The sequence below is a fragment of the Aptenodytes forsteri genome, unplaced genomic scaffold, assembly GCF_000699145.1.
Source record: "Aptenodytes forsteri isolate BGI_AS27 unplaced genomic scaffold, ASM69914v1 Scaffold278, whole genome shotgun sequence".
NCBI lineage: Eukaryota > Metazoa > Chordata > Aves > Sphenisciformes > Spheniscidae > Aptenodytes > Aptenodytes forsteri.
In genome coordinates, this window is record NW_008795907.1 from 3,810,901 (window position 1) to 3,838,356 (window position 27,456).

The 27,456-nt window shown below is 38.3% G+C and overlaps 2 protein-coding genes across 7 annotated transcripts in view; one reads left to right on the forward strand and one right to left on the reverse strand.

Annotated features, from left to right (window-relative positions):
• The window catches only part of GIGYF2 (GRB10 interacting GYF protein 2), an 80,899-nt gene that overhangs the window by 33,621 nt on the left and 19,822 nt on the right, over positions 1 to 27,456 (reverse strand). For 5 of the 6 annotated variants that reach the window (XM_009284314.2, XM_009284319.2, XM_009284318.2 and 2 more), the window contains 3 exons: positions 25,557 to 25,665; positions 18,283 to 18,394; positions 17,685 to 17,725 (listed from right to left, as the gene is read on the reverse strand). In XM_009284314.2, coding sequence (XP_009282589.1) covers positions 17,685 to 17,725; positions 18,283 to 18,394; positions 25,557 to 25,665 — 262 coding nt within the window. Of the gene's footprint in view, positions 1 to 9,852; positions 9,907 to 17,684; positions 17,726 to 18,282; positions 18,395 to 25,556; positions 25,666 to 27,456 lie in introns of those variants that run through there. The other variant, XM_009284320.2, reaches the window with a different exon arrangement.
• Positions 9,715 to 11,781, forward strand: KCNJ13 (potassium voltage-gated channel subfamily J member 13). Its single transcript, XM_009284313.2, has 2 exons — positions 9,715 to 10,264; positions 11,159 to 11,781. Exons 1-2 carry the CDS (start codon positions 9,787 to 9,789, stop codon positions 11,779 to 11,781), a joined length of 1,101 nt encoding a protein of 366 aa, XP_009282588.1. The 5' UTR covers positions 9,715 to 9,786.

A 27,456-nucleotide genomic window follows, 5' to 3' on the forward strand; every position in this document is an offset into this window, starting at 1 on the left:
CTGGGCATCGGTCAGCGGGTGGTGAGCAATTGTACTGTGCATCACTTGTTTTGTGTATTATTATTATTATCATATTATTATTATTATCATTTTATTTCAATTATTAAACTGTTTTTATCTCAACCCACGACTTTTTCTAACTTGTGCTCTTCTAATTCTCTCCCCCATCCCACCAGGTGGGGGGGGAGTGAGCGAGCGGCTGCGTGGTGCTTAGTTGCCGACTGAGATTAAACCACGACAGTCCTTAAGACAGCTGGTTTTGCTCCCAAGAACTGAACTATTGAAGTCAGGTTTTGTATTCTGAATTTGCAGAAGATGGCATCCCCATTTGCTGCTGTGGGGTTTGAAACACACATCTCTACAGAGGTGACAAAACACCAAATGCTGTTTGCCAAGATCAGACACAAGTGGGATCCTGCCCCTCCTCTGATTTTAAATTCTACAGCATTAGAAATCTAGGAAACAAAAGAATCGATTACAAGGGGTCAGTGTTATATTCATCTGAGGATGGTATCACCTGTGATTCTTGATATCACCTTTCTAAATACAGCAGCACTCCAATGTGTCACATCAGATGACTGTTCTGATGCCATACTTCAGTGGAATTAACAGAGAAAAATGCAGTATATCATGACATACTTAAGTTTTCTGGTACTAGGACACCATAGCAAACAATATTCAAAGACAGCAAGGTATGTGTCAAAACAGGTCTGGCATTAGATGATCTTGAACATTAGACAGACCAGCCAAGAAACTAGTTCTTTACAAATACAAACCGGTCACAGGTTAAGGATCAGAAAAATCAGGCTACCCAAGTGACAGAAAGACTGTGACAAAACTATACAGGAATACTCCTACAGCTTTCATCTAAATTCGTAACTTCCAAAGTCCTAGCATATTGTCTTTGCTAGCTGTTCCTAGACTTGAGAACATTCATTTCAGTTGAAATGACTTAGGTCAGAGAGTCAGTATTTGGCAATGTTTTAAGGATGAAAAAAAACCTAAAATGCAATCTATGGTTTTGCCTTGGACTAATTGACTGGACTTCCTGAAGAGAAGGAGCAGTAAAAGGGCACCTCTGTTCAAGTCTGTCACAAAGCCAGCAATGGTGTTTACAGAAAACTTCAGATAGAGCCTAGTGGTATCCAGCCAAAAAAGCCTACAGCTGTGCAACACTGAGTTGAAGGGAGACTAACTGCAAAGAACAAGACTGGGATTCTGGGACATAGCCACGTGGCAACACGTTTATGAAGAGGACTTACTAACAGAATGGCAAATAACTTCTGTTCTCCGTGCTGTCAGTCCATATTTCCTATGACATGATCACTGTTTGGAGAGAATAAACAGGAAAGCGATGATTGACAGCAATACTGTTTCCTCTAAAGAGGGGACAAACTAGGAGTCTATTAAGTGCTTTGACTTGCTCTCTTCTTTCTGCTGCATGCTACACACTTCCTCAAGAAAAGGATTAAAAAGAAAAACCTTTGCAGCTAGTGTTTTTAAAGGAATTCACATAACTTTGCCTAGATGTGTAATTTTGTAGCTCATTTTACAGAAGAATAAAACAAATGGCTGTAAGATGATGTTTCTAAAGAAGGACTACCTTCGCATTAGGACAGTATTTGACATGCTAGGGACACAAAAGGAATATATATGTCATGAAGTGACTCATTTGTAACCAAAGTCAGTGACAGATCAGGAGTTCTGATGCCCATTTCTAGCTTCACATTTTCTCTCTCTCCATAAAATCTCAATCTCAACAGTAGGTCTCAAAGACATACTACTCAAATATCACTCTGTATTTTTTTGCTAAATTGACCATTATCCACTGTCATGAGTATGGCTGAACCAGTAAATTCAAAGGAATTAACAAGACAGTTTAATTCTGTAACACACACCTGGAAATCACTTACTGTAGCTATTTCATCTGCTGTACAATCGTGTTAGATTTTCAATCCATTCAGTTGAATCACATTAGAAAACCTGTGACCAGGCACCATATGCTTTCTACAGTACAAAATACAGTTTGTGAGAAAATAACTGCTTGTAAAAAAAAAATCCTACTTGTGAATAAAAGAGGCTGTCTGTAGTGGAAGTTCAACTTTGCTGGAGTATAGAGGGAAGGATGAAGGGCAAGTCACACTGTCCTACAGGCTTGCCACAGTGGTGGGAGTCCCCTTGCACTACATTATTTGCCCTGGTTCTGAAGGTCACACTATGCCTATCACAATTTTCGGTGCTGTGCCTGAACATGTATTAAAATGTTCCATACTAATGAAGCAAAGAATTAATGTTTTGCAATTTAGGGTTGGGGGGAAGGTTAAAGAAAAAAAAAAAATTAGGAAGGATTTTGTTTCCTAAGCAGGAAAGTCTACATTAATAATTTTCCCAGCAGGCCTTCAGCAGTTTTAGTGCAAACAACCACAGCCTTTGTTTCTCAGATCCTCTTACATCTGACGTTCGATCAAAGCCCTCACATCAGCAGCTCACCAAGGGGAAAAAAAGTGTAAAATACTATTGCATTACAAAGCTGTCCTCAGAGTTCAGTTTAGTAGTGCAGCATGCTGACCACTCTACATGGTCGTTCAGCTAAAACATCTTCCCTAAATAACTCTTCTCATTTGGTAAGTGAGAGAGAAAATAGCTTAAGTGAAAGTGGTTTCATTTACTGCCTGGAATCAGCAACCCACCTAATCTGCATCGTTTCATTCCTAGGCTTTAGCAAAATCCTGTGATTAATTCCATGTTTTCACAAAGGAGCAATGTGGAGATGGAAGAGAAGTGGCCAGATTTACATCTTCTGACCAGCATTAAGCTACAGTTCAGCAACACCCTTCAGAGACCATAGGCTGTACCATTAGCTGCAGCCCACCCTTCTGTTAAAACCAAGACTCAGGAGCTCGGGACCTAATGAGAAGAGGAAGAAGTGGCACTAGACAAGCAGCAGTGAGACAAGAATTTCTCTTTTCACCTAAACAAATAGTAGTTGACACTGGTTAGGGAGAAAGTATTGGAGAACAGTGTATGTTTTTCAGCAGCAATACAGGAACTTTTTCCATTCAGCTTTTCCAGGGGAATTTTGGCCTTTTCAACTTTCACGTAAAACTTTAAGATTATACAAACCTAAAAAGTGATCTTGATTAAGGAGGTGAAGGGGAAGGCACCCCTTTTCCAACTAAGTGTTTGAGGATTTCTCCTTGGCTGCTAAGGGTTTGTGTTGGGTAAAGAAACACTCCTAACAAACCAGCATTCTTTTCCACATGATCAGAGCTAACCGGCCCCCCTGCAGGCAAAATGACCAATCAAATCAGCTTCAGATGAAAACCAACCCCCCCCAGCACTATAAACACAGGAATGAGACATACAAACCCATTTTTTAATTTTTTTTTTTTTTTTTTTTTTTTTTTTTTTTTAAGGGGGGGGGGGAATCTCTACCAACCACTTGTGGGAAGTTTCTTGCCAGTGCTGGGACCAATACACAAGACCAGCCCAGTCCCTCTCCTGGAGCCCAGGTATTCCCCTTCTCCTGCACACAAACCTTTGGAAGACCGGTAAGTACACAAAACAATTTTTTTTTTCTTTTTCTTACTGTACAATTAGAAATTGTTCTGTCATTCTTTAATCGAAGAAATTAAAGTTGTTTTCAGGGCACAGATTTTTATTTCTAAAGCTTGCTAAATTAAGTTATCACCTTAAACAAAATGGTTTCTGATTTCCCCCCCCTCAAAGAGAAAAAAATGCTCCCTCAGATGACCATAGTCCTAACAGCATACAAAGCAAAACCAAAGTCATCATGCAATATTTTTTCAGAAAGTTTTCAAGATAAACAGTGCTGGAAAGACTCTGCAACGCTCTGCAAACAGGGAGCATTTGCAAGCCTCCAGCTAAGGTAGCCAGGTGTTACCTGGCCAACTGTTATGAAAAAGTCATCCTCACCTTCTTGCTGCATTCATCGTAACTCAGCATTTAACTTCAGTTCCATCACAAATTAAAGAAATGAGCTTCACCTCTTCAAGCCTGCTTTTACCATCTCTAATTATATCTCTTGCCCTCAATCATTTTCAATCAATGCATTCTCTGTGCTTATGGACACATTGTGAGCTAGCACCGCTGCCCAGGAAACCATGCACAGGCATCGAGTATGAACTCCAACATCCTAGAAAACTCAGTCATTCCAGACAAGCTATTGGGAAGTTTGCATCACATAGGGCAGGACTGCTCTTCAAGACCAGCAAGTTCCACAAAAAATGGATGGCAGCAGACTTCTATTACTACAGCCTTACATCAAATAAAGTCTTCCCTCTTAACTGTAAATTTACTCCTCCATTAACAATACTTAATTTTGCATTTAAGTTTCTCTATAAGGATTTAAAATATACTAGCATATTTTAAAGCCTTAAACAACATTTAAGCAAAGTCTTGGTAAAGTTTTTCTGCTTCTCTAAAGGTGGCCAGACTAGCTGGTCCACTCAGATGCTACTTTATAATCAAGAATTAGGGTTCATATGGATCCTCACAGTATTTTCAGCATGCTGTACTATGTGAAAACACATTATACACAAAACGGAGCATTACAGAGGTCCCCAAAAAATCAAGTATATAAGCAGCCTTGCTTTCTGTACTATAAAAAAAAAAGACATACTCTCTCATTTAAAAAAAAAAATTTTTTTGGTAAAGTGCATTCTGTAGTAAACTGTCATAGAAGGTCAAAAGTACGAGCTCTCACATCCTATACTTTGTGGCACTTGCTTTGAAAATTATGACTTGGGCTCAACAAATTAAAGCTCCCATTTTTACAAGACTGACTTACATATGTAACAAGTCCTGAAAACTGTTATCTTAGTTCTGCAGACTGCTCAGAAAAAAGTTTTGTCACAAACTACTCCCATTCATCTCAATGAGGCATTAGCTACAAAACCTAAAGGACTAACATGTTTGAAATTTTAACTATCTTACTAACAACTGTAGCATAAGCTTTCAACCAAAGCAGTTATTCTAACTGAATTACTTCCTACATTTCTAAGATTGTCCCCTAATGTAAGTTATATGATCCAGTCATGTCATCAATACTGAAAAAAAACTTCATTTCCTAATATTCATGTCAGAGCATCTCAAGGATTGCTATTCAATCTATAAATAACAATACTGAGATTTTTAGCATGAAAGTGCCTTTAAAATAAAATTATAAACTTAGTTTGTTCTCATTGCAAAATGCAGAGGCAGCAACACATCTGAACGATCACAGCTTAGAGTACAGAAATGATGTTTAAATCTGAAACTAGTACAAGATTATGTGGACCCAGGACAAGTAAAGAGGGAAAGTATACATTCCCAGAGAGGCATGCCAGCACCACCTGGATTCTAATAAATCTTCAAATTATGCTACAGTTGTAAGCAGTTTTTGCAGTTACTCTCAGCAAACAGCAGATCCTCTTGACTACTTTGCTGTCATAATGAAGCAGTGCACTATGAACTGCCTCAAATCCCTTCCAAGGTCAATTAGAACAGATTTTGTTAAGAGTAGAAGTTAGGCAGGTAGGGCAGCACTGCAGAAGTCTCCCTTCAACACAGCTCCACATAAAGGCATTCGGGCTCCTAAAAAGATTGCAGGTGCATTAGTGTACTGAGCTGAAAACCGGCTGGAAGTGTCACTTTAAATGCCTTCAACTGAGAAGGCAAACAAAAAGAAAATGAAGACACTGCTGCAAATGAGTCCCCCTGCAATCCTACCAGAGTCTTAACAGCTGAGCTTCTGCTGTCCAGAGAAAGGTCAAGCAAGAGGAAAGAAGAGGAAAACAACATGGTGGCATGAAGCAGCAATATAACAAAGAGCTGTTACAACACAAGGAAGATGATCTCAAAGAGGCAAAGTGCAGGAGGTCAGTGTGCTGGATCATGAATTTCAGAAATGCAAGCAATATCCTAGAGCTGCAAGGCAACGTTTTATTACACATAAATCATTAGCAAGTCAAGTCAGTTTAGAACCTGCGCGACTGCTAGGAAAAGGGAAACTGTGACTTTCATTTAAAAAGGTAGCACTCACCCTACCTTGACTTGTCTTAGAAGAGTGTATAGAAGAAAGAAGCCAGAATGAGGGACAATGATGGTAAAGAGATTAAAAAAAAAGCTGAAGAACTGACATACACACTGGAGTTGGTGATAACCATTTAATTTTCAATAGACTGGAAACAGGAAGGATTAGACACACTGAATTCATGATAAAAGACTGGTCAACGTGCCAAAAGAGGTTTAGAAAAGTCATTTCTGACAGTTCCCGTCTTTCCAGTCAAGGGCTATCAGCTGGGAGATGGAGGGAGAAGGAACACCCCAAAGCTACAACAGTTTCACAAGTCAGGAACCAGGAAAAGCAAAACCAGACAAACAGCATAACATAAAGGTTAAGAGATTACATTAGACAAATCTGGATTAGAAACTCACTATGTATTTAGCAGTGGAGACGAGTATTCTCCAACAAACAATGCAGAACTTGAAGTCAAAATTGAATGTCTTTCCTAAAACATACAGTTTGAAACTGGGATTAATGTGGGGACATCAAGGACCATGCTGGGCAGGGGATCGGATCAGATGGTCCAAATTGTACTTTACAACTTCATTAATTTATCACTAACAAGGAAAGAAGGTATTTGTATTTTTTACTACAGTGGGCAAAGAAAGGAGTATACAAAAGACAGGAATTCTTTTTAAATTCAAAGTCACATCAACTCTTCAGCTGAATCTGCTTTTGAGAATACAGAAGACTGATCCTCCAGCCCAAGTAAACTATTTCTCACAGGGCCATTCTTTCACCTCTTATTCTAAACCAACTGCATTGCTCGCAGAGCCTATTTGAAGTTTCTTACCCATTTTTCCCACCCCAAGAAGTTGAGACTTGTGGCTCTTAAAGCCATCAATAGCTTTTGCAAAAAAACAGTTTTAGAATTCAAGCTTACACACTTCCAATGCTATCACTGTCATTGAATTAGATACCTAATATTTTAAACAGTCCCAGACAAGAAAAATCAGAGGCTTCTATCAAAAGAGACCAGAGCAGTAACCTGGTTAACCTCAGCAGGCAAATTCCACTGCCGGAAGCAGACACAGGATTGTTGTGAAACATGCTGCTAGGGGCTAATGGACGTTCTCTTTCTCAAGTACCTTCGAAATCTGTCAGTAATGGATCCTCCCCCATAGAAAAGATCCCAAACAACCTGACGGTGAACACGGTCTAAATTTTTTCAGAGCTTAAGTCAACATTAAGTGATTAATCACCACCCTAGAAAGCTCCTTAATGAGCAAAATTGAGACCCTGCAATGCTGATAGCATTTTGCTCTGAGTAAAGCCTGTGGCACTCAAGCACGCTACCTTAGCATTGATGTGTGGAAGATCTAAAGTGTAGCCAAGAAAAGTGTACCACATTAAGTATGTTCTTCCTTTTTCTCTTAATATATGTAACACTGTAAAAAAGGCTTCTGTCACCAATCAGTATCAGATTCACTCTCACAGCATGTTTGTTTTGCAAACCCAAATTACTTGGAGGCTATGAAGCAGATACTGCCCTCAAAGTACCATGAGAATTTATACAAACACACTAGTTTTGGTTTTTTTGGTTTTGTGTTTTGTTGGGGTTTTTTTTCTTCTTCAAGAATGCAAGATGTTCACACCCAGAGGCATTTTGTTCTGTAAGTGTTCTCCTCTATTCAAACAAGGGAGTACTTCTTGTGAGTTCTGCTTATTCTAAGTTGATAAAACCAAGGCATTGTCCACGGCTCATTTTGAGCATGGTCCCCATCATCCTTCCCATTCAGAGATGCCCATTTTCCAGCTCCTTCAAGGCATCCAGAAGGGCCCTTCTACATCTTAGTGCAAGGACTCTGCTCTACAGACAAGTCACTAATCATCTGGTTTCTGAAGCATTTAAAATTGTATTCAGGTTATTGTAAATTCTGTAACAGTGCAGCAAGACTGAAAACTGTAATTCAGAGAGCTATATAGTAGACCAAAGATCAAACTCAGATGAAGGCAGAGGTCATGCTATAAACTGAATGGACTATGATCAGAATCCCCCAAGAAAAGTAGCCTGGTACTATTGACCAGGAGAATCTCAGTAAGCCCACTATATTCTTTGGCACATGGAGCAGTTTCAAAGTATTCCTTCTAAGAGATGTGAATTGGAAAATAAAAAATGAGTGGAAAAACACCAAATTCCACGCAGGCCATCATCTACTCTACCTCCTTTGACTACAGCATGGATAGAAGAAATAGCTGGATGGTTTTGAGAACCTACAGAAGGAAAGAAAAGTGAAAATTTAGCTAAATATTCACTGTGATGTCAATTCTCATACTTCAGTATGCATTAAGCACAAGTAAAAGCAAAAGAGAATGTTCTGTAATTACTAAAATTTGGTATCAAGATCAAGTAAACAGTCATGAAAACTGCTGGTTTACAGGATCATAGATCACAAGAAAGACTTTTACCTTTCATAAATTCATTCTTAAGTTCAGGATCCTTGGATCTAATGTCTTTCAAGATAAAACTAAGATGGCACTCTGGGGGGGAAAAATCCAATTCCTCTAGCCTGTTTGTACACTTGTATTATACACTGAAACAGTCATAATTCAGAGAAAAGTCAAAACTGAAAGGCAACCAACAACATTGACTAAATACACCATGTATAATTATGATTTGCAGCATTTACATATATTTTTAAATCCTCTGTTGTTCTACAAACAAGCTCTATCACAACTGTCTTTAAGTAGATTGTACACATGATGAAGTCTCCATTTTACGTGAACCCATATTTAATTTTAATCTCTCCCAGGTGAACTTTAAACATTCAGTATTTATAAAATTTCTGGATTTGAGTGGCCAGTGTCTTTTCAAACGATACTCAGCATCTCTGACAAGTTTGGCAAGTTTTGAGGTTTAAAAGTAAACAAAGGAGCTTAACATGTCAAATACCTACAAGTATCCATTTTGCTTCCCACATTTGCAATTCCACCTTCACCTCCTATTCCCATACATTTGCTGTCCTATTTTCTTATTTGGTCACTAATAAAAAATACACTGCTTAGGCAGACTAGACTTATATCACAGTATATTTTCAGCATTGGTCTTCTGCCCTCTTTTTACCCAATCCTTACATAAACAGCCTCAGACTCCCAGAAGCAGCTGAATACTGTAATTCTGCTTAACTGGACATGGTGGGTGCAGACAGCAGTCATTTCCTGAGCTAGGGAAGTCTGAAAGGGCTACTAGGTAAAATACAGCATTCCCCTAAAATGCATAAACATGTTAGAGAAATAATATAACAAACATTATTTCCACAGTACTATTGTTAATAATATTCATAATAGTATTGGTAAACTATTATACTCTGCTAAAAAGAAGTTACAAAACCTGATAAAATCAGACAAAATTCAGTTTCTTTTCAGATACAGCATGCCTAATCCCATCCCATTCACCCCTAAAGAATTAAAGCATGCAACTCAAATGTAAATTTAGGAAGGTAGACTATGAAAGTTATATTTAAAAAACTAAGCGGGGAAAATTTGAGAAGTAGTCAGATTTTTAAACTTAATCTTTTTTAGCAAAGTATTACCACAAACAGTGGTAAATTCCTCTCCAGGCTCCTGACTTAATCTTCTCTGGATTGCAATGTATAAGCCCTCCTTTGTTGGCTTCAGTATTTCAACCCCTGCTGATGTGTCAAAAACTGTGAACGTTAGGCAAAATACAAATATGCTGCATTGTATCACATTTTTTCCTTTTCGCTCTTTTCTAGAAGATGACCACAGATATGATAGAGAGCAATAACACCAAATCCAGTGCTCCCCTCCTGACCCAAAGATACCTGAGGATGGTGACCAAGGATGGACACAGCACATTCCAGATGGATGGTGCTCAAGGAAAAGGTCTGGCATACCTCCGAGATGCATGGGGAATATTAATGGACATGCGCTGGAGATGGATGATGCTTGTCTTTTCTGCTTCTTTTGTCATTCACTGGCTAGTCTTTGCAGTGCTTTGGTATTTGCTGGCTGAGATGAATGGGGACCTGGAGCTGGACCATGATGCTCCACCTGACAACCACACTATATGTGTCAAGTACATCACCAGTTTTACAGCTGCTTTCTCCTTCTCACTGGAGACGCAACTCACAATTGGTTACGGCACTATGTTCCCAAGCGGGGACTGTCCCAGTGCTATTGCACTGCTTGCAATACAGATGGTCCTGGGGCTCATGCTGGAAGCCTTCATCACAGGTAATCCTTCATATTTAATCTTTAAATAGAATAGGTGTAACAATTAGATTTAAGAAATGGAGCTAGAAATAAATAGTGATCATATTAATATCTGAAAGAACAATTAAGTCAGTCACTACAAGGATGATGAGATTTCAGCTATGTAGTAGTAAAAGTTAAGCACCTTTCATTAACAAAAGACATAAATTAGGCAATATCAAGATTTGGACTTGAGAGTTCCGTTATTCATTGGACAATACTTGTGGCAGATCCCCACTTATCACTCTCAAGCACTTATTTCTTATACCATTATCCCTCCAAGTTTTTTCCATGGAATTACAATATTTAAAATCAATTTGTTTTGATTTTAAGGTTTACTTTTGTCTAGCTGAAATATTTTTGTTGGTCTTTAACTCAGTGTTTAAGTATTCCTCAGTACCCGATGTAATGAAAGTTTTTACAATGTCGCAGCTATTTCAAGGTATTTTAAGTTATTTAAAATAATTTTCAGGTTTAAAGTATTTCAAAAGATTTTAAAAATACACAGGTTAGTTTACTGTGTATTAAGAAAGCTTCTCCAGTGGTAGCACACCAAGATCAGATACTATTACCAATTACAGTAAATCAGGGCAAGCTAACAGCTCTCCTTCCTACAGCTACAGTTCACTCTCCAAATATTAATAAGTGAACATAGCTTAGAAAAAGAAGTATTTTAGGAAAGCTATACTTTTAAAAAAAAAAAAGGTTAGTGTGATGCCAGCCTAGCAATGTTCAAACATGTAGGTTGAGGCTAGAAAGACCATGTCCACCCAAGACTGCTTCTTTTCCTTTGGACTGTTTCACAGAGCTCGGAGGCTGCAGGGAACCAACCCAGGCACTGTGCTCGTATTCAGTTTGTTCTTTTCCGTGATGCAGGTGCTTTTGTGGCAAAGATTGCCCGACCAAAGAATCGGGCGTTCTCCATCCGCTTCACCCGCTCTGCTGTAGTGACACACACCGAGGGGAAGCCATACCTTATGTTCCAGGTGGCCAACACACGCTCCAGCCCACTGACTAGCATCCAGATTTCTGCTATACTTTACCAAGAACAAGAGAATGGGCAGCTGCACCAAACTAGTGTTGACTTCCACCTAGACAGCGTTACTTCGGATGAGTGTCCTTTTTTCATCTTTCCACTGACCTACTACCATTCAATCACTCCATCCAGCCCCCTGGCTGCTCTCCTCCAAAGAGAAGCTGCTCACCATTTTGAGCTGGTCATCTTTCTGTCAGCTGTGCAGGAGGGCACAGGAGAAACATGTCAAAGGAGAACATCCTACCTCCCCTCAGAGATCATGCTGTACCATCGCTTCGCCTCCGTGCTAGCCCGCAATGCCAAAGGTGAATATCAGATCAAGATGGAGAATTTTGACAAGACTATTCCTGAGCTCCCAACTGTGGCTGACTCAAAGAGTCCAAAAAGGACTGACAAGGAGATCCGCATCAATGGACAGCATGCCGACAGCTTCCAGCTCTCTGAGACTGGCCTCACAGAATAAAGAGAACAGACTTTGAACTTTGTGCTTTTTTAATTATTATTACATTAAAATTTCAGGTTTCATTTACAACCTTCCTTCCTTGCAAGCCCTGCCATCTTCCAGTGATCTTTCTCTTGTACTCCCATCCTTTTGATTACAACATGATATGCAGAGTAAAGAGAACTGGTATGCCCATGTAAGCTGAGGAGAGGCTGGATTAACCACCCAGGACAAAGTCAGGTACAAGAATCACAGTACTAATTCTTGGAAATTAAAAGAGCTACCTGCTGAATTCACCAGATTATGATTAAAGCTGTACTGACCCTGAAAGGAGAGACCTTCAAAACTCCCAAAGCTGACCAAAATCATCAACCACCAGCTTGTGACAAAATGGACAATACAAAAGAGAAGTATCAGTCAGAACAAATACGGGGTCATTCAGTAAATATATTAGTTCCGGGATAAGCAACTCTGTTCATCCAAGATCCTAATTTTTCTGTTCTCTGAACTCTTTGGGGATACAGAGTTGTATCAGTTTTCAGATGGCTGAATTCACTCTTAAAAAGTACTGCCGATCTCACATGGCAGTGAAAAGCACTCCTGCTGGGCTTATTAAGCAAAACTGTAATACTAACTGTAGTTCTTCATTCTGCCAAATAAGAGAACATCTCATTTCAAGACAGGTCTATGAAGATACTATCAAAAAATCTTGATGTATATGACAAATGCTGCAGTGGAAATTTTTTCATATTTGGAAACACTGAATAAATTATTTAGTAGTGGAAAACAGACTATTCTAAATGAATTAATGTACTTTTTTTTTTTTTTAAAGGACCATACATTCCACATGTTCTCACCTTTGCGCTGCTTGTCTCAAGTAGATCTGACCCAGAAGGATGCACTATGTACACAAGAAGTAGAACTGCATCCGTTTATATTTTATGCTTTTTAATATCAATATTTGCCTGTACACACAGCATAAAAATATTTAGACACTTGAATCAATTTTAAAATAAAAAAAATAAAACAAACTATACATGAGACTTCTGTATTTAAGTGCCTCATAAACCTACTGCAATTAAGACACCATTCTGAAGCTCCTAAATAATTTAAGAAGCTAAAAGGATAAACAGAACAATGGATAATTATTTCCAAGCTCTCAACAAAAGCAATGCCTATTACATGTTGATACTTCACATACAGTCAAGTATCAAAATAAAGTAAAAGTTATCTTTCAAAGGTAAAAGACTTTTCCCAGAAACCAAGATGGCACAAATAGCAACTTTCATTGACAACAGCATAATACACTACCAAATATGCTTCCTTTTAACTTCACTGAAGTGGTCAGCAGCAGGAAAAATGGTCTCAAGCTGTCTGATGAGATACTGTTTAACTGAATTCTTCTCAAGCCCCAGAACTCTGTTAACTGACGTGTGTTCACAACCCGAAAGAGGCTAGCAAAAAGCTACTTTGTTTTAGGGTCTGGGGAAATGGGAAGCAGCCCCATAGAAGCATTTCACACAGGGAAGGGGAACGAGGCAGAAGGCCCACGTTTTCATTGTAATTCAGCTCTCGTTCCAAAATTGTTCAAGTATTGCCTCCCCACATTCCAGACCTCAGACAGATTTGGTTTTATCACAGATACTCTCAAAATCTCTTTTTTAAAATTTAATTTTATGTAAAAGCATTCATGAACATTGTGGAGCTTGGAGAGCAACACACTATCAAGTTACATTGCCTTCATCCCTACTTTTCTTAGCTGTTGACCTGTATGCAGTCTAAAGACCCCTTTTCCACCCTCATATCACTACCAATAATTTTTAAGTATTCCTTGCAAGTGTTATTTCCATGTTCTCGACCAACACAACACATTGAGAAGAGTCCTACAAATTAAGAACCAGTGCAAGAGCAGTAGAACAGATTCCCGAGTCAAGCCTGAAATAACCGTTTAGGAAAAAAGAGCAGTATTCTGTGCGAGGTATTATTTTTCCCCATAGATCACATACTCCAGTCTCAGGCAAACCAATTGTTCTAAAATTCAGATGCATAATCCCAACAGGATGGTACTATAATCTCACCATTTAGAGCCAAAGCTATAAAAAGCTATTTCTAATTTCAATTAACGTCTAATGAAAGCATGGGCTGCTTTGTTTGGTTTCTAAATGACTTGATACTTTAAAGTTGTCCTTTTTTTAAATCATTTTCTATTTATAGATTTGGTTTAAAAGGTGGTACAACAGCAAGTATTAAGAAAAAAATGTTTAGTATACACTAAATGCAATCTTCAAATATTACATTTTGGAATGTAAAGCTGAAGAATACTACAGAAGCAAATTAGACAGACAAACACAACTGTGTAGTTACTTCAGAACAGCTGCAGAACAAAGGGTAGACAAAACACCCCTATTGCTTTTACAGTTCGAGAACTGGTGAACCATGGATGTCTGATAAAGTACTGGAAATATGCCAGGGCCCAAATTGGAATACAAGCCTAGAACAATTGCTGATGGGCTCTGATGCAACAAAATTGCACTCTATGCTTTGACTAACATTGCAAGAGCAAGCTGGTGATGAACCTTCTTTGGATGTACTTCTTGCTAGGGAGGTAGGGAAGAAAAACAAGCTAGGCAGACTAAGGGAAAGTGCAATTCAAAGAAATTCAACATCCTTTTTATAGTCATTTGAACACCCTTTTTATACTCAAGTCGTCTTAACCTAACCAAAAAATACAAATTAAACAGAACTCAATCAGGTTCCACAACTGACTTACTAAATGTCTTGTTTAATCTACATTATTTACTACCAGTGTGTAATTACTGGCAACTAATCAAATCCCCTCAGCTACCAAGCTGGTATTAGTCAAGAGGCTGCACAGAAAATTAAGCAGCTTTTGTGCAGTTCTAAAAGACAGCCGTGATCAAGAAAACAACTTGCTCATTTTCTTTGCTAATGGCCTCAGCCTTCCAGAAGTGATTTGGGTTCTCAATGAAGTCTGTCAGAACTGTGACAATCTGCAACGGAAACTCACAAATACTTTGTGCATCTTCAATTTGCATACTGAAACTAGGAACAGGTATCGTTTATGTTGAGAATCAGTCAAATGTGAACTTGCAGACTGTTGTGAGCACTGAAAAAGCAATCATTAATTTTTAAGAACAGCATATTGATCATATTTGAGAAGTAATTCTTCGTTGAAGGTCTATTACTTTTTTAATCTCATGATTTTTAATTGAGGGGTTCTTGCATTGTCATCCATTATGAATGCCCAGAAGAGTTTAATTGATCTCTTATTAATTCTGTAATGTGATCACCCAGAACAAAGAATATAAAAAAGCTGGCAACTCAGTAAATTATGTAATTTGAGGCTAATCCAAGGCCCTATGAAAGAGCAACAAAAAACTGAAGCACCATAAAGTTAGAAAATAAAATCCCAAACTAAGGAGTTTAACCAGGATAACAGAAACCAATATATGCATCTGCTAAAGCATGTTAGCCTGAATTATAAACTGCATGTCAATTCACTCCTTGATCTTTCTGCTTCCACTGCTTTGTGTGCTATACTAGTGCTTGGTATTAACATGGGACTTCTTTTGGCACATCTGTATCCCTATCGCACACTCAAAATATTTTGTCATTGGAAAGCCTTTACATAACAGTAACTATTTGTTTATTAATCAAGGCTTGAGTCAAAACAGACCAACACCTTCTGTTAACATTTTTCTGTTCTCCACCTTATTTCTCTTTGAAGGTAAAGAGGAGAGAAATGGTCCTCCCACTTATTGGGACATTAATCTCTAACACAGCAACCTGCAAACATAAATCACTATTGTTAAAACAATTTTTTTATATTAAAACTTCAGAAAGATTGCAGGTCTCTTGCCTCTATCATACTGTGCTACAGAGCTTTTAGCCAAATATCAAACTTGGAGAAACAGAACAAGAGACTTAAGAGGAACAATCAGGTACTACAGAAAGCTTCATGATTTGAGAATAAGCACACCATCCCTCATAATGAACCAGGACTTCCAACAAGCTCATGGGGACACCATCTTCTCTAGAAAATGGTACACAGAAGATGCATTCCAAAGTCCGATATGCACTATCCTAGCTGAAGCATTAACCCCCATGTTCAGGCAGAAGTCAGCTTCAGTAAGGACACCTTGCATACTGTAAATTCTTCTCTATTTCAAGTGATACATCTCATCCTAAACTGACATGCAATATTTTTATCACAGTCTTAATCAGAAATGTGGTACATTCTATGGTCTGGATATGGAAGTGTTGTAATTTTATCACAAGAACAGGAAGGGGATAAATAATTAAAATTGAATCAACTGTGGTAGATATTACTTTTACATCTTTTTTTTTTTTACATCTTTTGTAAAAAATGCAGTCCTGAAATCTCAGTAGTACTTATTTTTTCCTATTTTCTTTTTTTTTTTCCAAAAGGTCTCTGAATATAAAGACACACTGAAAGTCTGAAGTTTCACTACTGGCATTTAAAGACGGACAATCTCAGACCAATCTCAAGTTATTTTTAGAAGTAACCTCTTTTTAAGGAAAACAATGAGGAAAACAAGTAACATCTTAGTTTTGTGTTAACTTTCAACTTAAAAAGCAGAAAAATAAAAGCACTCTTTAAAATACATGAAAATCAATTCCTACATGGAGAGAGGACTGGGAGGGCTTTGAAAGCAAACATGGTAATTTAAGATTCCTAAGGCATGTGCCACCAGGGTAATCTGGAAGATTATTAAAATGGCAACTTATGCTACTCTCACTAAAAAAATATTGACAGCTAAGCAGGGATTAAAATACATTCCTGTCAGCTTTTAATTGCAACTGAATCTCTTTGGGTTTGTTTGTCTTGAAATTCAACCTGCAATTATGTTTTCTGACCTATGCTTTATCAATATGTTCACTAAGGAGCGTATTTAGCCAAGACTCCTTTGGCAAAGACCAAAAGATCCTCTGGGTCCTAAAAACACAAGACTCATTGTCAGCAAGCTTTTACTACTACAAAACCTCTCACTAAGCACAGCTGTGGTACGCACTTGTGGAAACATGCCATGGAGAAAGAACAAGGTCATACTGGAGAACAATCAGTGCATGATCCCACGAAGCAGAAAAATCACTGCAGTTACCATATAACCAGTCGATAGAGGAGAACTTCCTTGAATATTCTTACCACTCTCAGAATACAGATTTTACCTAAATGGATATGTTCCATCTCCAAGATGACAATCCACTCCAAGTTCAGCTGAATGTTCTGTTTGAACATTCTGGGTCACAATTAAGGATCCAGTATTCTGCCTGAACATGGCCAGTGTGAAGCATTTAAGAAACAGAATAGGAGAGGAATGGCAGAAAGGGGGACCAGATGATAACCTGATCGAACAGAAGATTTGTATGACTTAAACTAATTTGACAGACAGTAAATCCATCAGCATGGGTACCTCAAAACATTGCTGCTGGGATCTACCTCACATTAGCAAGCATTCAAAAAAATTAACAGTTCACATGGTCCAGAAGTCCTAGATAACAAAATAGCACATGCCAGGAATGTTTAAAAGCTACACTGAAAAGGCATATTGCCACAACACACCTGTTAATCAGTACAGACTCCTTTCACAGAGGTACAGGAATTTAGTTCCAGCTGCAGACATCACATCTTAATTGAATAAACAGAAACTATTTACTGCAGATTTTTCTTATCTAAAACCTTTAAATGTCTAATAGTGAAAACAACAAAATAAGAAAAACACTTTGAGAACACATTTAGGTAAACTGGCACACTATCATGAATCTTGTATCAACAATATACTTGGAGCAATAAGAAACATTTATGTAGATATAGGTTCCTTCCCCAAAACACACCCTGTTCCTCCCTCCCATTTTCTGCCCATGCAGTAACAAAACCATACCTGGATCTTTTCGCCCTGGTTTTTCAAAGCGTCTGTCTCCCCTAGAAAGGCAGAACAGAAGTTTCAAATAAGGTTTTGGAACTACTCCACTCATTTTAGGAATGGCTTTTTTTTTTTTTTTTTTAACTTGGTAGGGGGCTTTTTTAACATCGGAGCTTGATGGACAGTATCTTTAAAGGTCCAAGTGACAACTGAAATTTTCAGGAACACTGATACGCACACAGCCTTTGGCAGCTAGGTATGTTTTGAAATGCGACCCTAAGTACTGTCAACAATGTTGAGACTAAAATTGAAGCGAATCCTTTAGCAATCCATATTTTCACCTATCATTTCCACTGCAACTGTCATAATTTATATTCTCTTAAAGTAGTTCCTTCTTCCCAGGAACTCAGCAGAAAAATTCTTTGCAAAAATGCTCTTTTACTTGCTCCTGAGTTTCTAGAAACATTACTGTATTGACTCCATCTTAGAAATTCAGACACTCCACTCACAGATACACCTAATCACCCTTCCTAAAGTGTTTTTATGAAGTCAAAAGTTACAAATGGAAGCTGAGCAGACGTATGTAAAAAAAGTTTAAGGGCTAGAGTTCTGTTACCTTTCCTCCCAACTCTGTGATCTGTGCATTTCCCTGCCCCCTCCTCGCCCAAATCCACCCTCCACTTCATCAAAACTTCTTTGGTAGAAACCGCTTTCTCCTCGGCCTCTGCCTGAAAAGACAAAAAACACAAGTGTTTGTACAAATAATAATAATAATAGAAGTTGAAAGAATCAGGTAGGTTTCCCTTTCCTGGTGTCCCTGTGAACTAATCTTGCAGTCTTAAGCCCCAGTCAAATTATCTGGGGCAAAGGGAAAAAGGAAAAAAGACTGAAGAAAGAGTCTTATGTAAAAATTCCAATCAAGAAGCAGAAGATCAGACAGAACAGGCAAACAATTCTGAAATAAATACTATGCAGAAAAAAAACCAGAAAACAGATACTTACCCAACAGAAATTACCAAACAAGGATGCATTGTTCACACAACATCCACACAGTACGTGTACTTTACACTCACAAAAATCAGATTGCTTTTAATGGCGGAATCCAGTATAATGGTACTGCACTGCAGATGTACTCATAATTACTGCTATCAAGGTTAATAAAGGAGAAGGAAGCTTCACCACTATTAAGTTCTAGTGATTCCCAGCAGAAATCTCCCCCAGGAGCAGTGGGGAGAAAAGAAGAATCACAGGATGGGTATAGGCAGGACAGCATGAAGAACCCCAATAGCTATAGAATAAAAATTATCCTCCCCACTTTCTCAAGAAATGATTCTCCATAGGTGGCTACCAAGTATCAAGCCTCAAGCCAAAAAGTTATAGATGTATCCTCAAGTAAAGCATCTTGAAGCACATCTTCAGTGTTTGGGTAGGCGTGGGGTGTTTTGTTAGGAAAAAAAAGAAAAAACACAACAGCAAAAACAACACCCACACACATCCCCAGACCTTCAAGATAGCTTCCAGCACTGTTTAGATTAATGGCTGGGGTGAAGTTTCCAGATCTACAAAAGATAACGCTTCTTCACAAAGTGCTACAGCAGAAGAAATGGGAGATTTTTATCAGCTAACTTACCATTTCAAGGATCTCATGGAAAGACAACAACAAATGAAACACATCAATCAGCTGGTTGTCAGGATAATGCCTTTCCTACATACACATGCAGTCTCTATAGTCAAGTCCAAGAACCTAAAAAGCACCTGATAAAGGGAATTCTTGTCTGTGAAACTATCACAAACCTCAATCCTTTCATATTTCTCTCTTCCTGGCTTCAAGAAAACAAACACCTCAAAGGATGAGGTGCAAACCTGGCCAGGGACCTGGAGGAATAAGACAGAATGACCAAATGAAACAGGAAATAAACACCTTGAGAATGGACTCCAGTCTCTGTAGTCTTCTGAAGAAAGTAATGATAACAAGCCTCTACATCTAAAATCTAACGACTCCTGGATGCATCAAGGAATTGTACAGTATTTCAGTGTCTTATGAAAAGAGGCTCTAAAAAAATTGAAATAATCAAGGCAGTTACAACAGTTTCTCTACTATTCTATACCAAATCTCTTGCAAAAATAAAAAAGTTGCTTTCCAGGCAAAGAAAAAGAAAAGTGATCCCCAGATAATCCAGTCAGGCTCCTCAAATACACACTGATTTCATATCAGGCAGTAAAGGTTGCAGGGCGTATAAGGAAGCCACAAAGTTAATGTCTGTACAATTTCTCCTTCTGCTTCAGAAACAGGATTTAAATATCCTCTTTGGACAAAACTATCCTGTAGCTAGCACCAGCAAAGCAGTTCAGTATCAGACCTCCTGGTCACAGAGTTGCGGACTTCCTTACCACAGAGTTCTGGGGATGCTTAAGTTCAGATGGAGACTGAACGAACTCATAAAAGATAAATAACACTGAGATTTACTAAAGACAGAGACCACATCTGGTTCAGGAAATACACTGAGCTGCAAATGTCTGGAAGCTGAGCATATATGTGATGCTTCTTCACCTTTGTATTTTTTACACAGCCCTTACTCTCTTGCCAAGGTGTCTTCTCTTGGCTGTTGCTAGAGACAGACTATTGAGTTAAACGAGCCCTTGCCTGATTCAGCATAGCTGTTCTTACACAAACTCAGGTGGAGACAGAGGAGTTGACTGAGCAGTCAAGGCAAGAGATGAGAGATTAGTATCAGACCTATTATGACTGTACTAGAAACACGAATACCTTCACTGTGGCAAGTCTGATACTACAAGGTTGACCATAGTCACGAGTGCAAAATAAGTTGCAAAGGCAAGAAACAGTAAAGATGTGATACAACATCAAAAGTAGCACAATGTTTATCCAGTTAAGGCATTATGGGTCCCTTAAGATCCTGGAAAAGGACTCTAAGCTGTTATTCTTCACAAATAAAGCCCAGGAAAGTTTAAGCATCTCATGCAATGGCAATCTTTGCCTAGTTTCTTCACCACAGGAAAGCTCTCTTCCTTCCTCTCACAGGAGATGATAAAGCAAAAGCAGTTCACAAGAGAAAGCCACAGGCAGGCAGAGTCAAAACAGAATGACGGCGCTGACTCATCTCACGTCTCTCAGGTAGTGGAGGTGGAAAGCTGCACACTTTTCCAACAGAAACAAAACCAGTTGTCCTTCTCTGTTTTTTACAGTGAGCGACAGCAACATTTGTAGTGCTCCCCCTTGCAGCGTGAGCAAGCATGAATGCACACTGATTACTGACAGCAAGACACACAACTAGCAGAGCCAGAAGGCTGGCGATATGGGAGATTTCATCAGCAAATAAAGCAAATGTCCTGGGTAAGGGGAAGAACAGAATCAGAGTTGTCTTAACAGCAGCATGGCTTATGGCAGCTTTAAAAGCACGTGAAACAACAGCCTGAGAAACCTCTCTCCACTTACACCCCTCTGTGTCACGGTTCATCAGTATTTCAGTTGTGCTCAGCCACCAAAATGGTCTGAATTAAAAGAGAACCTTGCAAAAGGTCCAAACAAACGATCTCAGCAATTCAGTTTAAGGCTGCCTGTGGGGCCATGGTACTCAGCTCCCAGCTGTACTGATATCACAAAGTATCGGACAGGACCTATCTAAGCCATCTTTGTCCTGGTTGTGTTGCCACCCTCCTCCACTGCATTCTACAAAGCACACCGTCCAGGTGGAGTAACAAGATGTGCCCATTCATCAGTACCCAGTAGAAGTACATGTGCAACTCCAGCAGAAACCAAGTAGACCACTGCGTGAGAAGCATACTGCATTAAAACAGATCCTACCAAGCTACAGAAGATAAGTAGCTAGTTAAGGAAAACTGTCGTGTACAAAGTCAGTTATTCAGCAACTATTACACAGATGAGTCTGACCTGAAAGCGCACCCTGGGACACAGCTAATAGTGATAACAGAACATATGAAAAATGCTTGCAGAGAGGATAAAACTGCACATTCTGTTTGAACAAACAGTTCGCCATTCTGTTTCTGCGCTTCTAATGAATCTAGAACGACATGCTTATTTTAAATAGAATGCCACTTCCAAAAAAATGCCTGGCACATGAGGAGCAGACTTTCTAAGTGTAGATGTTGCACAAAGTATTGAATGCAAAGTCAATAGATGTCAATAAACCCTTCCGTCTAAGAATCTAATGGAGCAGCTGTATCATTTGTATTTCACTAATTCCTTAAAAACCTCAGAATGAGGACCCCAATCCACTGGGTATTGTAATCATAACAGCCAAAAGCCTCTAACCTGAAAAACAGATGTCTGAATTTAAGTAAAAAATACAAGACACAAGCAAGAGGGCAAGAAGCAGCACACACTGTCATTCTAATTGTCATTACAAAACCAACACAATACAAGCAAATTCTTGAAACTACAACATGGCTGGAGTTTAGGATCTATGATCATAGCCATAATACTGTGTGGGAAGAGCAGGATAACTATAGTTCAACTACTGCTGTTTAGGTATGAGAACTTCCCACTTTCACACCATTTACACACTTTCCAACAGCAGCAAAGACAGATTACAAAGGGGAAAGAGGGTGGGAGAGGGAAGAGCTCTAATGGGAAGCAAAGTACCCTTCATAAGGGTCTTAACCAAAAAGGAGAATAGCTACAAAACAAGGTGTCTGTAAGCTTACAGCCCATTCCAGGTACTATTTAAATCTCTTCTCGTCTGAGGCTCTTATTCATGAATGTTGACATTCCAGTCCCGCCAGCACAAAGCACAGGGTTTAACTGCACACCACAGGGAGCTCCCAGGAAAACAAGTCAATTAGAAAAAAGGTCACGTGCAAGTAACTTGGTTTTTTTAGAGAATATAATTTCAGAACTAAATAAAATGTTTTGGCTTTCTATGTCCACACAAGGCACATACAGTATTAGTGATGGCAGTTGCATGCTGCAAATGGTTTTTAACAGTAACACCAAGTTGTATTTCAGCACACAGTCATAAAAATTTTAAATGAAAATCAAAGCAACTTCCACACAGTTGGAAATGTGAAAATGATTATTTTCACATCAGCTAAACATAATCATTATCAGTAAGACTTGGGGTGACTATTGAGAAAATATTTACTGACTGTTGTAGCTTTAAATACTGATAAGGGAAGTCACATTTAGAGTTCTAACAATAACCTTCCTTTACCAGCAGTTCATCCATTCTTCCCTTTGCCAATCTGTCACAGATTCCCTCTCACGCTCCCAAATGTCGGAACACAAGTCTGATTTGTGCCTCAGTGAGGGAACTTAATTAAGAAATCTAATCGTACATGCAAATTCTTCCCTGAAGTTACTGTTGTGCAAGTAACTTCAAGACCATAATCTTGATTTGGTAAAGCTGAAGCCCACATTTGATCAGCAGCAGCTTTGTTGCATACAATGATGTAAAGTTCATGAAAAACACCAGATAACCTTTTGAACCCAGGCAATTTTGCAATGTAATAGAGAAAAATGTTTTCCAACTGTTAAGTGAAGCAGTTCATTTAGTGAACAAACTCCGAAGAAATTCCAAGTCCTTTTCACTGTAACTTGAAAAAAACCACAGTACTGCATTTAAAGCTTGCAACTTGCAAGCAATATGTTAGCTTTGCAAGTTAGATGTCAACAGTCCTACACTGAGCTTTTCATAAATAACTATTAGAAACAAAGATCTGAATTTCAAGAACATGACATGTATAATTATGAAAAAATGTACAATTTTGTCCTGGCAGAAGCCCTAATTCGTTTGCTGAGATATAGAAAATTTGGGAAGACTCATGCCTAAAGCCCAAGACTAATTGCTCGTGGAAAGAAAAGGGGAAGAGTGGAAGAAACAAGCAGCAACCAGGATCAATGAAAGAGAGAAAGCTCAGTAATTTACAATTTCAAACTGTATCAAGAATGAAAAATGAATGGGGTAAGGTGGAGAAATGTGTCCTTTATAGCTTAGCAGAAGATAAGAATGACAGAGTAGGCTAACAAGCACAGCATATAACGATTCATACAAATTAAGAGGAAAAAGATCAAATGAGGATGAAAACAAAAATAAGTTAAAAAGATGAATTTTGCACCAAAGTTCTTGAGCTAGTATTTCTTAACATATCTTAAAAATGAAGTATGAAAAAACAGGAATATATGCAGTAGAAGCTTTCAAACAGTCTTAATACTACTGTATAAATTTTAAGTTCTGTATGAATCAAACTTCATTGCCAAACAAAATTTCCATGCATATAAATAGATTCAATAATAGAATTACTGGATTAGAAGCCGTATTCTGCTACATTTAACCGTATGACCTCTTTGAAACTAGTGGGGGCAATTAAAAAGCAACCCACTGCTCACTGCATAAGGATGATGTTCATTGTTAATGGTACAGCAAGAAAAGAAAGGAAAATTTGATGAAAGAAAAATAAAGGGTTTGGCAAATTAGAAATGGTCAAGGTATCTTGATATTGAAACTAGAGAGCACACTAGCAGTCATATGATCTCAAATCACCAAATTCTAAGCAGCATTCATTTCATTTGCAAAACTAAGCCTTAATGCATCTGAAAAAAAAAAATAGCTAATACATGTATTCCTAGCAAAAGCGGAACATGGATGGTAGCAATGCAATACGCACATTAAAAGCACACAGCAAAAAAGCAACAGCTTTCAAATGCACAACAAAAATATAACAAGGTATATATAAGAGTGTCACCCCACATCTATGTATGTGCACACACTTTTTTTTTTTTAATTAAGCCCTGAGCATTTGGGCAAAGACAATGATAAATAAAGAAGGGGAAGTGACAGGGAAATCTGGGGATAGCCTTGTAAAAGTTTAAATGTATATGCCATAGCTGGGAAGCAACCACAAGATGACAGATGACAATCTACAAATATCTGAAAGATGTAAGCCAAGAAGAAAACAGGATTAAGGAATGAGAACAGAAATGAGAGAACAAATTAAGTCAGAGCAAAATTCTGGTCAAGCATTTAATTATGTATGGCAGTGATTTCTGAAGATGTTATTGAAAATATCACCAGTTAAGGTCATTTAGAATTAAATTAGAAAGGACCCTAAGAGAAACCTCACCTAAGCACCTGCAAAGACAGAGGTTACATGATTAATTACTCCTGATGGTATTTCCAAGTTATTAGCTTCTTAGTATTCTAAATGTAACCCATCATATTTATATGTAAACCCCCAAAATAGTGTTCACAGCAGTACGCACGTTGAACGGGAACTGCTAAGATAAATTCTGGATTTAACAATTTGTTTTGAATCTAGTGATACAGCTTGAGGACATTATCTCAATTCATTTGCAAATGTTTGAAGTGATCCAGGATGAGACATCGACTATAGTGATGCACTAAAATTGGCAAGACTCAAATTTCTCCCAGATTCAGTTGTGTCTTTCCATTAACCTTCTCCTGTTTATTCTCAGGATGTTAATAAATAAAAATGACTTTTCAGAACACTGAACACCATCTACTACAATCTTAATGTTTTAAATACACTTGTGGATTCTTCTCCCCTTTCCCTATAAACTGGTTTTATACCTTTATTAAAGTTATTTCTAACAATTCTGAACCAAACAATTTCCTATTCCACCTCAAAACTACCTTTCCCTTTTGCTTTCCACACCCACCAATCTGACAAAGGCACGTAACACAGGTACCAGATGTGCTCTAAAGTGTGCAGAACAATCACTAAACACAATATTCATTCTCTTAACACCACCTTATTGGAAAGGTTTCAAAGCTTTAAGGGAAACGAAACTGGGCATGAGAAAATCTGGCTATAACCAAGCTCCATCTAACATCTTTCAGAAGCTTCAACCTGGACCACCTGCATACATTGCTGCACACCCCACTAACAGCTCACCTCGACCTCTAGAGGAACTTCGACCTCGAGGAGCCCCTACCACTGTTCCTCCTCCACGTCCCGTCAACCGCAGGACAGCAGCACTGTTTACAGACATCGAGAAATTTCTCTGCGAAGAAGAAGAAAGAGCCAAGGTGAGATTTTATTAAAAAAACAATACCAGAAACACTTACCATTATCCTAAATTTAGCTTAATACCAGCTTTGCTTTCCTTACGTTCATTACAAATCCTCTACAACTGACTAACACTAACAAGGAAAAGGATTCCTTGGAGACATGAGTAGCTGAAGCAGTCTATAAAAGTATACTGGTCAATATTAGTGCTTCCAAGTTACTTACCTGAAATTTCCATGCTCTAAATGTAGCAAGTGAACACCTACTCCTGTATCAGATGATTCCAGCACAGAAGTGATTAGAACATCAACAGCTTTAAACATAGCCATTCAGTTGCAAAAAGATTGGCACCTACCTATACCTGACACCATTAATTAATACCAATTCTAAACTTACTTCTTCAGCAAAGCAGGAAGATGTAAAGAGCAACAGAACTTGAATAAAATTATATTTACCAATCTCCTTTGCAGAAATAAGTCTTTTTTTTCCTCTAAATGTATCCTAGGAGTAACATGCTTTGGGGAAAACTAAGTGTATTTACGACTTCTGAAATTTAAGGGATACTCATTTTAATAAGACAATAAACACCAGTAAAATTCAACTTTATTTTAATATGAAATAATTGCTAAAGAAAAAGCTATTTCGATAAAGAATGGATAATTATAACCAACTCTGGCCCCATTCTCTGAGCACAAATAGTTGGAAAACTGGGCCAAAGAATTCAGGAGCATGTTCAGAAACATTAACAAGCAAACCTGAATTCACACATTTTGACTGCAAGTTTTAAATAATTAGAATGCAAAGGGCTCCAAACAGCTGTTAGATCAGGCTTCTTGATAGGAACTTAAAGGAGGCAAATTGCTTACGTGAACTCATCTGAATTACTATGACTTTGAAGGTCTTCAGAGACCAGAGACACAAGCAATTATATACTATTTAAAAAACTAAATGGCTAACAGCAAAGCCAACAGACCATCTGAAAGAGTTTTAACCCATTTGAGAAACAAGCCTAACTGCTTGATATGTTCTTCCTACAAAGTAGATCTTCCTTCAAGAGAGAATTGGTAACTAAGTATACTGGGGGGGGGGAATCCAGTCATGCACGGCAAAATAGCAAGGTCAGACTCCAGTAAATCTGATAACCATTTCAACAGCAAGTCAAAATGAACCACCTCCATTTGCCTCTAAGCAAATCACCATCTTTCCTGCTGTTGATACTTCTGCTTTTTTGTTAAGTGGTGAAATATTTTACTACAGAAACAACTTCAAGCTATTGATCAGATTCACTGTGCATAGGAGATTCCTTAATTTTTGATGCCTTATTTTTCCAGTAAGAACAAAATAGTAATCTCATTTCCTTTTCCAATTTTTTTTTCTTTGATTTGCCTGCCTAAACTCTGAACAAATTCTCCTTCCCCTCTGTAGAGCTTGTGGTAGTAAAGATGCAATCTTTGTAATGTGCATAGTGATAATAATCCACATGGTAAGATCACAATAAGTAACAAAAAAGTAAAGTCAAAAAAGCAAAACACACCCTACTATTGATTAGTATATTACTTCAGTGTCCATCCCTGACAATGCAGACCAAAGAGCAAAGCTGCCCCAAAATGGGGGCTCAATTAATTCTTTAGTAGCAAATGGAAGACGTCCCAGGAAACAGATGTCAGAAACACAACCAATGAGGACACAAAAAAATCTCCGTTATATTCAGCAAAAGCTTGAGACTGCCTTACTCCACAAGCAGATAAGATTAAGAGAACTGAATTCTTTCCTAATGAAAAAAGGA